Here is a 12845-nt window from a genome sequence, read left to right as displayed (position 1 = left end):
GGCTTTATAAGTTTTCATTAAATTTAACTATGATTGTTGAAAATTCAATAATAGAATGTAATAGAATGATAGAAGTTGGGCTTTCCCATGTGAGAATTCTAGAAGGTACTTTCTCAGCTCCCATTTAAAACTTACTATAAAAGCATCAGACACTGCAAAACAATTGACAATTCATTACATAACTAAGTTAACATACAAAAACAAATCCCGGGTTTCATGTTTCAGCCACTGAACACACCACCACTATCGCCACCCCCGGCTGCCACCTCCACACCCCTTCAACCTGCTGCATTCTGCTCCTCTGGTCTGACGACTTCCAAGGTACAAAAAATTAGGTTTACACCCTCTCTCTTGTTCATTTGGAGGTTGAAAATTGATTCCAGTGCTCCATGGCTTGCACAAACCATCCTGCTCTCTAGCTTCCTATGTAGCCTAGCCGGTGAAGGATGATTGCTAAAACAAGCATAAATATTGCCAAAACCATACCCGGTTTCCCCAGCAGCCAATTTTTTGTCTTCTTCGCCTTTTCCACTCCACCCTGAATCCTATCTGCCCATCGCATCTGGAACAGCATTCATTTAAAAGAAGAATAAAAAAAGGTCATACGCCGAACGCATAGCACTTAAACACATAACTGTAGATCAAGGACATAAAATCAACACAATATTCTCAATTTTGTCCCTGGTGGATGCACTCATCAAAGATTATGTTCCAAAAAGCATGAGTTATCAAGTTCCCAACTCTCAACTCATGACTAAGGTAGCCCATGTAAACTATAATATTTCATGTACTATGAAATAATTGTGTTAGGTTTTAAATTTATATTATCAACTCAATGGGTTCACAAACATAGTCCTCTTAAGGCTTGGAAAAGGGCTAATCGCATTGATTAGCCATTGTCCCCTCGGGAGAAAGAGAAGACCATAAACTCCGTAAAGTGCCTAGTTATTTTTGGTCTTTCGTTTCAACATCTGAAAATAATTAACAGGTAAACACAAGCATAAGCTCACGTATGTTTCAGCAAGACTGAAAGCTATGATATTCAGGTTAGTACGAATTTGACTGAGGTTTTTTTTATTTAATAAAGGTTGGGTTCTTTTCTGTGTTTCTCTTTCGGTTATTTACTCATGTTACTACAACTTGAGTGAGGGCTTCAAAGGAAGGCATGATGTGTAATTTCAAATTGCAGAAACACTAGGCAGAAAAGTTTCTTTTTCTTTTTTTAGACAATTCCAGCACAAAATCCATTTCATGAATATAGATAGGTTTATTAGTAGAAGGTAAATAATAACATCACAAATGAACAATCATGCATAGAGATTCAAATCAACTCCAATCTGATACATGAAAGTAGCAATAATATTTATGTTGGGTGAGATGTGAGTCTTGGCAATAATATTCGTCATAAAATAAAATAAAATAAAATAAAAAACAGATTTCAACAAATTCTTATATAGAGATGAATGTATCAAATCTATCTCATGTAAAGAAAGAAGCTGACTCCAAATGATAACTTTTCAAATGTGCAATCAAAATAATATATCAATGATCTAAATTTTGCTGACAAACAGAACTACAAATATGTATCAAGTCACAAAGTATAATTTGTGCAAGAAGGTACCATTTTATCCAAGTCATCTGGTGACAAAGATGACATCGCTTGTTGAGCTTTTTCTGCATCTTCCTGAGAAAGCTTAAATCCAAATTGTTCACCCATGTTTGCCATCATGTCTGGGCTCATGTTTTTAATCATTGATGTGAACATCTGCCAATTTGTAAGCAAGTTAAGAATTACATAAGCAAATAAGGAGACATTCACATTTTATTTATCAAAGACATGTTTAGATAGAGATCATTTCACCACGAGTTAACAAATAAAAGCACAATCCCATCCTTTCAAATAGAGATCATTGTGAAACAAAAAGGGAGTCATACCTTATAAAATGAACTCATCACTAAAAGTCGTAAGTAATGGAATCATCACTTGAAGTCATAGTACGGAATTTCAATTATGTAATTTAATTTCCTTTAGATTTTTTTGATCAAGGAATTATAGTGGTCATATTTGGCGTAGTTTTTAGATCAGAGTTGTAGAAAACTGAAAACAAAATCAAGAATTCCTTTGGTTTGTTTTGTTGATTTCAAAAACTATTTATTAAAAATAAGCTAAAAGAACCAGTTTTCTGTTGAATATAGAAATTAGAGTAAATAAAATCTTTTTATTTTTAGCATTATGTATATAATCTGTGATTGTGTCAATCACTGACTTAGTATTGTTTCCCTTAGTTATATCGTTTCCTTATTTATATCATTTCATACATTGTATCATGAATCTGTCATATATACATGGTCTCTACCTCATTCATGGGTAAGCCAAATAATTCTTTTCATTCTTTTTTTTCAAGAAACACCAGCATGTTGTTTTATGTTCTCCATTTTTTGTGTTCTAATTAGAAACAAAATGATCAAGGATGCGGTTTTCCAAAATTTTCAGACGCTCGTAAGTTTCTGAATTCCTAAATTTGTCCTACAAGTGAAGCAAAACTGAATTTTTTTGAGATGTGATGCAGGAAAAATTTATTTCAATTTGACAGATATGGAATGCAATCAAATGATTTCAGTAACATGAGGTGTCCAAACACATCTTATATGTAAAAGTGCAGGCATAAATGCAAGTGTACAGAGATCAAATACCTGCCGCATGGCTGGATCTTTCATTTGGTTTTTCATTTGTTCTTGCACATCAGCAGTTGGGTTGAGGAAGCTTGATTGACGGGTAGTTCTGGAATTTGAAAACGATCCATGAGAAGAACTACTTTCGCCAGCATGATCTCCCTTAACTGCAAAAGTTTCCCGATCTTCAGCAGGTTTTGATTTAGTATCTGATCCAAGTCCATTAGAATCTTTCCCTTTCAATGATGAAGCCATTTGAAACATGTTTTGAAGATCTTCTGCTGACATATTACTCATCATATCACTTGCCATTTTGAGCATGTCAGGTGCCGCATCAGTGGGAACTCGGCCAGGTGTGAAGCTGTTGAAATCAGAATCCGAAGAACCTCTCTTAAGATATGGATTCTCCCCCTGGAAGGAGGAAGCTAACTGGAACATTCTATGAAGTTCTGCGGGAGACATCTTGCCGATCATATTTGAGGCAGTCTTCATCATATCAGGTGATACCCCATCAGCCTTTCCACCACTCACAGCAGCAAGAGTTTCAGGATCAGCATGAGACATGAAATTTTGGAAGGATCTACAAAAAACACCCCAAAATATGGACAATTAGGATGGGTAAAATTTCTTTATGGTATAACTCAACAATTTGACATAATGCAAAGAAAAACTTAGCAAAAAAGAAGTGGAAGAGGTGAACAAAATGCAAGACAACTTATTAGAGTTGCTTAAAATGTTAAAATATATCATCACCTACCACCTCCACTCACCTCCACTACCACACACTCCACCTCCACTCACCTCCACTACCACACACTCCACCTACCACCTCCACTTCACTCCTACACCTACTACCACATTTTCTTCTATATATAGGAATTTGTAACTATCACAAATATATCAATCAGACAACAATCAATAATACATCAATTTTAACATGGTATCAGAGCAAGGTTAAGCACTTAGTATTTTTCGCTTCACCGGCGGGCGGCAACCTCGCTTTGGCCGCCCGCCGGACCTCAACCTAGTCCGCTAAAATTCTCTACACATACCTTCACTCTTCTTCACCACCTCGCCGAAGCAAACCCAAAATCCCTCTGGGACATTTCGTCGAACACCATGTCTGCAACAATGACGTGCATGCTTGGTAAGAACTGAAGAAGGATCTTCCCAGCATATGCTGGGGGACAGTCTTACACTGAAGAAACTGGAGGCATTGTTCAATGTCAATGAATCTTACCTAGATCTCCAAAGCCACTGGTTCGCGAAGTTAGAAGTTGTCAGAATTCTTCAGCTAGGGAGGTGGCAAAACTCTATCAAGCATCACATCGAAGTAAGTAACACGGACTTCTTAAAAAGTTTGAGTAATATGAAATATCTTAGGTACTTGAGCCTGCAAGGAATCTCTAGACTTCCAGAGCTTCCAGTTTCGTTCTCCAACCTCACCAACATGAAGGTCCTAAACCTTGGGGCATGTCACAATTTGCAAAAGCTCCCAGATGGAATAGGAAAGCTCAAGAATCTAACACACTTGGACATCTCCGAGTGCTACTTGATAGTCCATATGCCGCAGGAACTTTCTTTGCTCACCCAACTCCAAGTCCTTAAGGGGTTTGTCATTTGTGACCTCAAAAGTGTCGAACATGATGTCTGTAGGCTTATTGAATTATCACATCTGAAGAAGTTGAGAAAATTGAGTCTCTATATCAGCGGGGAGCCTAATGACACATGCACGACCTTCTCTCTCTCCACAGGGTCAAAACCCAGCTTGCCCATGGCTGCCACTCCAGGTGCCGTCGTTGTCACCGGCGACCAACACCACCGGTAGCCTCCTCTCCGAAGCTCTCTCTCTCTCTCTCTGTGCACCGAGCCACCACCGTTACTGCACCGTCGTCGACTGTTGTGAACCACCGTCGGCCACCAAAAATTCCCTCTCTCGGCATCTCTCGGAAACACCCACACATCTCAGTGGACCTTGAGGTACATTCAGTGGATTTGAAGGAATCTGGATTATACAAGCCCCAATCTGCACTCTCATTAACATATTCAATATATCTTTCACACGCAGTTCCTAGACACATCCACTACCTCACCTTTATTTTCATTATTATAAAGCACTACCCCCAATTTTATATAAATTTTTTTATTCTAAACTTTTCTCCACCACCCAACACCATCATCACATTTTCCACCGCCCAACTTTTTATCTTTTATTCCACAAAAACAAAAAAACAAAAAAACAAAAATATATATATATAAATAAATAAATAAATACATAAAAAAAATAAATAAATAATAAAAAATAAAAAAAATACCAAACCCATTGCAGGTTTTACCAAAACCGTGGGCCAAGAAACCCACGTGCACCACTCTTTTTTTTTTTTTTCAATCTCTCTTTTTGATGTCACATATATTCTTATTATTTCTTTCTTTCTTTTTTTATTTTTCTTTCCCTTTATTTTTAATCTTTTTTCCATTATTTTTTCTGCTCAGTCTTGTCCCTTCAAGCCATTCGGATTTGCACAATACACTCATTTTATTCATATCGGGACTTCGCCCTGATCACAATTTTACAAAAAAAAAAAAAAAAAACCAAAACAACCATATCCCCAGGCGGGATTTTTCTTCTCTACTCGGCCGCCGGTCTCTTCTTCTTGCCTCCGTCCTGCGCGGCCCTTGACGATGTTGCCTCCGTGCTTCCTAGACCACCAAGCAAGTTGCCTCCTCCCTGCTCCTCCACTACAGCATACGGTGGACCTCCAAATCGGAACATCACGGTTGCCTTCCGCTTCAGCTCCTTATTTTCCGCCTTTAACACACTTATCTCTGCTCGCGCATCCTTATACATGCGTTGGAGCAGAGCCAGTTGGGCGTTTAACTGCTGCACCTCATTTGTCCTACTCTGCAGCCGGTGCGACAAGTTTGTGACCGCCGTCATGGTCTCCACACATGACTTCAAAGTATACTGATTGGCCTCAATATCTGTTTGCACTGCCATTTTTTGCTCCACCGACCGCATAGGAAAGTTCAACGGCGCAAAACCAGAGGCGCTTGGTTGAGGTTCACTGGCCACCGCACCAGTTATCTCTCTTGTTGACTCGTTGAGGTCGGGAAAGAGAGTGAGCAGACCACGGGACGAAGAGGCCATATTCTGGGTAGCTGAACGGGAAGACGAGGCCATGTTATGGGTTGCTGAGTGTTTCAGAGAAGGGTTGGTTACAGAATGGCAACAGAGTGTTCCAGAATCTCTTTCTCAGAAACGGAAGAGTTTTTTCAAAGGATTTTCGGCGGTTTCAGACTGGTTTGCACAGCCTCCGCCTCAACCTTGGTTAAATAGCCGGGCAGACACGCGCATCATGCGCCTCTCGGCGCTCGCCGACAACATGGGCGCTCCTTTTGATAGACACGCCTTTTGATGGCACGCCTTTTTATGGATTGGGCACGCCTTTTGATGGCACGCCTTTTTTGACAGATTGGGCACACCTTTTGAGGGTGCGACTTTTTAGGGGTCCGACAAGACTCTGTAAACTGTCCCGACATTGATTCCGGTTAGCTCCTTTATGGGTCTGACAAGACTCTGTAAACTGTCCCGACATTGATTCCGGTTAGCTCCTTTATGGGTCCGACAAGACTCTGTAAACTGTCCCGACATTAATTTCGGTTAGCTCCTTTATGGGTCCGACAAGACTTTGTAAACTGTCCCGACATTGATTCCGGTTAGTTTCTACAAGGGTCCGACAAGACTCTGTAAACTGTCCCGACATTGATTCCGGTTAGTTTCTACAAGGGTACGACATGACCCCATAAACTGTCTTCTACAACGGTCCGACATGACCCCATAAACTGTCTTCTACATCGTTATGACACCCCCATACAGTGTCATCTACAACGTCATGACACCACCATACAGTGTCCTCTACAATGTTATGACACCACCATACAGTGTCTTCACCAACGGTCTGACACGACCATACAGTGTCTCCTATCTTTTTTTATTTTTATGTATTTTCTTGTTTTGCTCCTCTCTCCAAACTCAAGTTGGTTAGTTTCTATCCTCCTTGAGTTTGCGGGGGGCTGTTAAAATATATCATCACCTACCACCTCCACTCACCTCCACTACCACACACTCCACCTCCACTCACCTCCACTACCACACACTCCACCTACCACCTCCACTTCACTCCTACACCTACTACCACATTTTCTTCTATATATAGGAATTTGTAACTATCACAAATATATCAATCAGACAACAATCAATAATACATCAATTTTAACATAAAATATACCAAATTTAGTCTTCCTAGAACATCTAAGTTGGAATGGCAACATAAAAATCATTGCAATTGAGTTTTGAAAACCATGGATATACCTAGTCTGGAAATGCCATTGTGATTGATTGATATATTCAACTTGGCAAATTGAATTGAAATGAGTTTAACTGATGAATTTGAAATTTTAATTGGTAATAATACCCCTAGGCCATGTTTGCTTGGGCAGACTGGATTAGGTTGGATTAACATTCCCATGACTAATATTCCTAAGACTACGAATCCCTTTGGATTATGTATCTTATCCTTATCCTGTATTTGGATTGAGTTAGGATTATAAGGAGGGACTAATAATCCAGACTTTGGCTTAGTCCTCCAATTTATATCCCACCCCCCTCTCTGGATTGAATAGTCCATCATATGTGGGATACCATATCCGGATGGATTGTTAGTCCGTACTTCAGTTGTTTAACCAAACATCGGATTGATAATTTTATTGAATTATTAGTCCAATCCCAAGCTCATGTCTATCCAAACAAACATGGCCCTAAGGTTTGGCCTATTCAACCCCCATTGTGATTTATTTTGGGTGTACTTTTAAGAAAAGTTTATTCATAGAAAAATTATTATTATGCAATTTTTCTTTTCACATTAGTATCTTACAATTCTTAATCCAATCCTCTAAGCCTATCCAACGATGCAAGGTAGGATCTCGATTTTGACAACCTTGACTTGGACAAAAGCAAAAATGGCCCTTGAACAATTTTTTGATTAATGCAAACAAACCTGATAGCTTCTGGATCATCTTTTAAAGAGTTAACACACTCTGAATTAGTTGAAGGAGCCTCAGTGTTACTCTCTGGCTGACTCTTTGAGCAGCCACTGGTTTCTTGCGGTTGTGACACCAAATATTCTTTAGCTGAACTTTCACAATTTTCTGATGACACAGACTGCTCTTCTTCAGTTATTTCTTCAATAACCAATCCTATTGAAAACAGAAAGATAACAAGACCAGTAAAACTACAAGAAATGAAACACGGATTTGTTGGAGGTTTCATAATTATTATGTACTGGGAAAAGCTTGAATGAATGAAAAAGCAACATACCACTTGATGTATTGCCACCACCTTCTGTCACCAATCTTTCCTTGGCATCCCTGCATCAATTGACAGCCATTACCACTACATGCCAAATGGAACACCTAGTCTCTTACTCGCTATCACAGTCAACAGTATAACACTGGACTGAACAAGGAAAGGCAATGAGGTATAGAATACAAATAAGGTACTACAGAGTATGAATAAAGTAAAAGCGCACAAATCAGATTTGGGCACAAGCAGAACAAAAAATATGTATATAGAAAAGAAAAAAAAAATAAGAGGCTTGATACGCTTTAAAAACAAGCATAAATAAAAGGGACAACAACCACACACTTAATAATCCACTCTTTAACTCAAGAGGGCAAGGCCGTTACTGCCTGATAAACAAGCAAAAAGGGAAAAAAGAAGGCGAGAACAGTCCATGAAGGATTATAAGAGAAATCTACCAAAGAAGTTTTATGAATATGGCTCACCCAAAAGACCCAACGTACATAAAATTTAAATACCTTAAGACGTCTGCGATAGTTTCATCATCGCGGGAAACTTCATGTGCTTTACTCAAATCAGAGACTGCATTCTAGCATATTGGACAAAATTTACTAGATAAGACAAACAGATATGCAGATAACTGCATAACAACATAAAGAAGCAGAAGTCTGCGAACACTGCAAACAGTCACTGGAATGTATGGATGCTCACTTCTAATTGTCCTAATTCTTTATAAGCTTGACCCCTGCGGTAAAGAGCTTTGACATTCTTTGTGTCATATGCCAAGACCTGTAATCATAAAAAACATGTAATTGATTACTTTTCCTTCTTCAACAATGCAAAACAATTGTACTGAGCCTCAAAAATGACACGCATCCAATGCTCAAGCAAAAAATAATGATAACATTAACATTTTTCTCTCTCCACCGAGATATGCAGAAAGTATATAGGCAATAAAGGAAAGGAGGAGAGTGGGGAGAGCTTATTGTTTTCCTCTTCCTAAGCCTATGATAACATAACAATGAATTTAACTACTCGTTATTTGCCACTAAAACCCTAGTTCGCAGCATGTTTTGAGAATCGTGATCTGACAAAATCACTCAAACTGACTTGCCCATACCTCGGTTCCTTCTTTTATGCACTCATCATACTGCATTGTTTTCAAGTAACACGACATCATGTTAAGAGAGCATGCCAACAAGAGTGATCTTCCGTTGGAGGATGGAATACCTTTCAGGTTCTTCTTTGCCTAAATATGTTTAAGAACAAGGGAAGAAAGAAGAACAAAAGGAAATAAGAATTCATTATTGCAGAACTTTAAGATGCATACACTAAGTGGATTCACACATGAAATGTATAAATGGAAACAGATCAAAAGCTACACTTACAAGCAAGTATTTCTGCAATGCATCATTATACCTGCCCTGGCTGTGAAGCTCATTCCCCTGCCATAATGAGAATGAATCCATAAATACATGGTATATGGCTAGATGACAATACATCTCTTAAACAGATGTATTTACTGTAACTATAGCAATATGACTTCTGAGCCTCTCTGATCATGTGATAAATATGTGAGCGAAAACTGCAAGGGAAGGTGCAGAAGGAGATTTGGAGGACACTCGATTTAGATAAGCACTTGTTGCTTTATTTCAAAAAATCCAATTTCAAGATTTTTTCTTTCTTCATCCTTTTTTTTTTTTCTTTTTTTTTTTTTGTTGTTGTTTAGTTCTTGGTGTACTAACCTTGCTAATTTATGTGCTTTGGTTCAGAAAGAAGATTAAATGAGAAGATACTCAAAGAGTAGAAAAATAGCAGTTATAAATCCTGATTAATAGTCTCAAGAAACTACAAGTTCATATCAATCTACAAATAAGACATTAAGAAAATTTAAGCAACCTAACATTACTCAATCAGACAAATTGATAACATCTCACCGTTCCATTTAAACAAAACTATCATTGGGCACAAACACAGTTTCTTCACCAGCATATAAAGGATGCCTGTAGGATTCTGTTGTGTATGAATTTATAGGCTTCAGAAAAAGATGGGGAATTTTCGAGATGGCAATGGCTTACCTGTTTCTTCAGCATCTGAGTTGCGGTTATTTCATAAGTGATTTGTGCATCAGCACGTGCATGCATTGCAGCTATCTCTTCAGGGGATGCATTAGCCATCTTCTCACCGATCTCAGCCATCTCCTCTGGACGAGTATGCTTCAACTGTTCAGCAGCATTCCTCAAGTCTTCAGGCCTCATGTTTTTCATACTTTCAGTAGCCATTCTCATCAAGTCAGGATTAGACATCATCTGAAATGTCAATGGTGCAACATGACCATCAAAAACAAAGTGCAATTCAAATTGAACACACAGGATCAATAGTTGTGTGGAAATTATAACTAAAAGAGCAGTCTCAGTGCACGAAGCTAGTGTGGGTCTGGAAGGGCATAAATTATCACATGGGTCAGGAAGACCATGTGGCCGTGTGCCCATCCAATTGTATCTTGTGATTTCTCTACTATTTTCTTGTTTTTAGGGCCATGTAATTATTCTAGCCCCTACTATTGGTTAGGCACACCGCCAATATAAATTCTCAGAAGACAGGATAATTACTCTGGTAGGGGGCCTTATCCCGCATGAAAAAGTTAGCGCTACACTAGAAAAAATAGAACGCTAATAGGCTGTAAAATGAACCAAGCTACCCGAACTCGATTTTGGTTAAAAAGCTTGTTTTATATCAACTTGTAATGTAAACAAGCCAAACCTAAACATATTTTATATTTTGTTAAGTTATCAAGCTAAGCTTGATCACTCTACTATTCGGCCTGAGTTGATTATAAGCACTATGAAAAAAATAAGTCATTTGAACCAAATGGACTCAAATGGTAAACAAATTAAGCTTGAACATATTTTCATGCACGTTGAGTTTTCAAACCAAGCTTTGAAAACCTACTACTCGCTCGACTTTTACGATATGAAAAGCTAAAAAAGGAAAAGAAAGATAGTATTCATGATTTTAGTCATTCAATTTGAACCAATTTCAAATCTAACCTGAAAAACAACCAAATAAGCCACCAAAAAAAAAAAAACTACATATATTCAAATTATAACGAATATTAACATACCCAGAAACATCAGACATTTAATTTATCAAAATTAGATTCAATTGCAGATGGGTTTTCCCAAACTCTTGAATTTACGAACATAATTGAATCGAACACAGAGAAAGGAGGTCAAAAGAGGGTGACCTGTTGTTGAATCCTGGCCATCTCAGCGGGCGACATGCGACTCATCTGCTCCTGGGCGAGTCTCATCAATTCAGGATCCATCATTCCGTTGAACATTCTCGAAGCGCTTTCACGCAATCGATGATCAACAACAACTATTGAATTGCAAATTTGCAATATTTCTTCGAATGTTCGAACGAAGAACCACGGTTTGAATTCGAGGAAACAGACAATTTCGAGAATCAGAGAGAATTTTTTGATTGGGTTTTTTAGATTTCGATTGAGAGAGCATCTAAATTTGAATACTGGCATATGCAACCAATGTATATATACATATACGTGTATGTATGTGTTTGTTTTGGGTACACAAATTTAAAGCATCGGTTACTTTAAAATGTTTTGAAGGCCTTTTAAACCCTTTTAAGTATTTTTATTTAAAAATGAGTAAACTACTCTTTCACTAAATATTTTATTAAATTTGAATAAAAAAAATACGAATTTCTCTCTTTAATATTAGTAATTTTAACAGTGAATTTGCAATTGTCATCAAAACATAGGCAAAAGCAAATGAAATATAAAAATTCTGCAACAAAGAATGTACTCCAGATGAGATGCTCCAAGCCATAAGATTAAGTTCACAAAATGTGACATTTTTTAATCAAGAGAATAAATTGATATGACCGATAGCCTGAGAAATGAGATATGTTTTTTGATTTGTTTCTGCTAGATTTAAGCAATTCCATTAAGTTGCAAGGAAAATTTACTAGAAAAATTTCTTGAGAAAAATGAGCTAAAAGGAAATGAAAGGAAAATAAAATATAATGATGAAAAATATTTCCAACCCTGCTACTCGGATAACAATGGCAGAGATTAAAGGAGACGAATGGTTCAAACAAGATCCTCATGATGATGAAGAAAATGCACACATAAAGGATGAAGCCTTGAGAATGCATGCAGACACAGACATGGTACGAATGAACTTGAGAGTGATATACCATTTCCCTTTGTTTTTCAATCCTTGTTTGGCTATTTTTATATAGTGATTTTGTGCCAAACTCTTACGGTGTAAAGCAGCCATCTGAAGCAAAGAAAAATCTAGATTCACCTACCCTTATCAACGCTTTTCAACTTATTGGAATGTCCTCATGCCTTGATCTCTCTGGCTTCTTCGAGAAAGAGGTGCCAACCCCAACAGCTGGCTTTATCCAAATTCCATGGAAGCCTGGGTTTTTGAGATTTTAATGCGTTTAACATGGCCCTCCTAACTCATACTGTGCCAGGATGTTAAAAGGTATTTATTTTCCCCATTCAAATTTCGTTAATGCTTCGAGAGGAAGGCGAGCCTCCTGGGCGTGGACTAGTATTATTCATGGAAGGAGTATTTTGCTTGAAGGAGTTTGATGGCAAGTCAACAATGGGGCTTCTGTTTCATTTTGGGATGACAAGTGGATTCCTTCTATTCTTGGATTTAAAATTTGTTCCCCAGGACCAGCTAATTGTGAAGCATCTAGAGTGGTGGATGTGATTGATCCAGTACACAAGAGCTGGAAAGTTAATTCCCTTAACAATTTAGTTTCGGCGAAGGAA

At 38.0% G+C, this 12845-nt stretch overlaps 1 protein-coding gene across 1 annotated transcript; it reads right to left on the bottom strand.

Moving 5' to 3' along the window:
* Positions 1-11: 11 nt before the first annotated feature.
* LOC114262401 (outer envelope protein 61) lies at positions 12-12264 on the bottom strand. The gene is made up of 11 exons (XM_028202760.2): positions 11280-12264; positions 10111-10341; positions 9421-9477; positions 9153-9281; positions 8744-8821; positions 8551-8621; positions 8051-8100; positions 7731-7929; positions 2695-3253; positions 1622-1765; positions 12-562 (listed from the first exon to the last, which is right to left on the bottom strand). Exons 1-11 carry the CDS (start codon positions 11568-11570, stop codon positions 416-418), a joined length of 1956 nt encoding a protein of 651 aa, XP_028058561.2. The 5' UTR covers positions 11571-12264; the 3' UTR covers positions 12-415.
* Positions 12265-12845: the final 581 nt, after the last annotated feature.

The sequence above is a fragment of the Camellia sinensis genome, chromosome 12 (genome assembly GCF_055761805.1).
Source record: "Camellia sinensis isolate YWXY chromosome 12, ASM5576180v1, whole genome shotgun sequence".
NCBI classification, from domain to species: Eukaryota; Viridiplantae; Streptophyta; class Magnoliopsida; order Ericales; family Theaceae; genus Camellia; species Camellia sinensis.
This window is presented reverse-complemented; position numbering and strand designations above follow the sequence as displayed.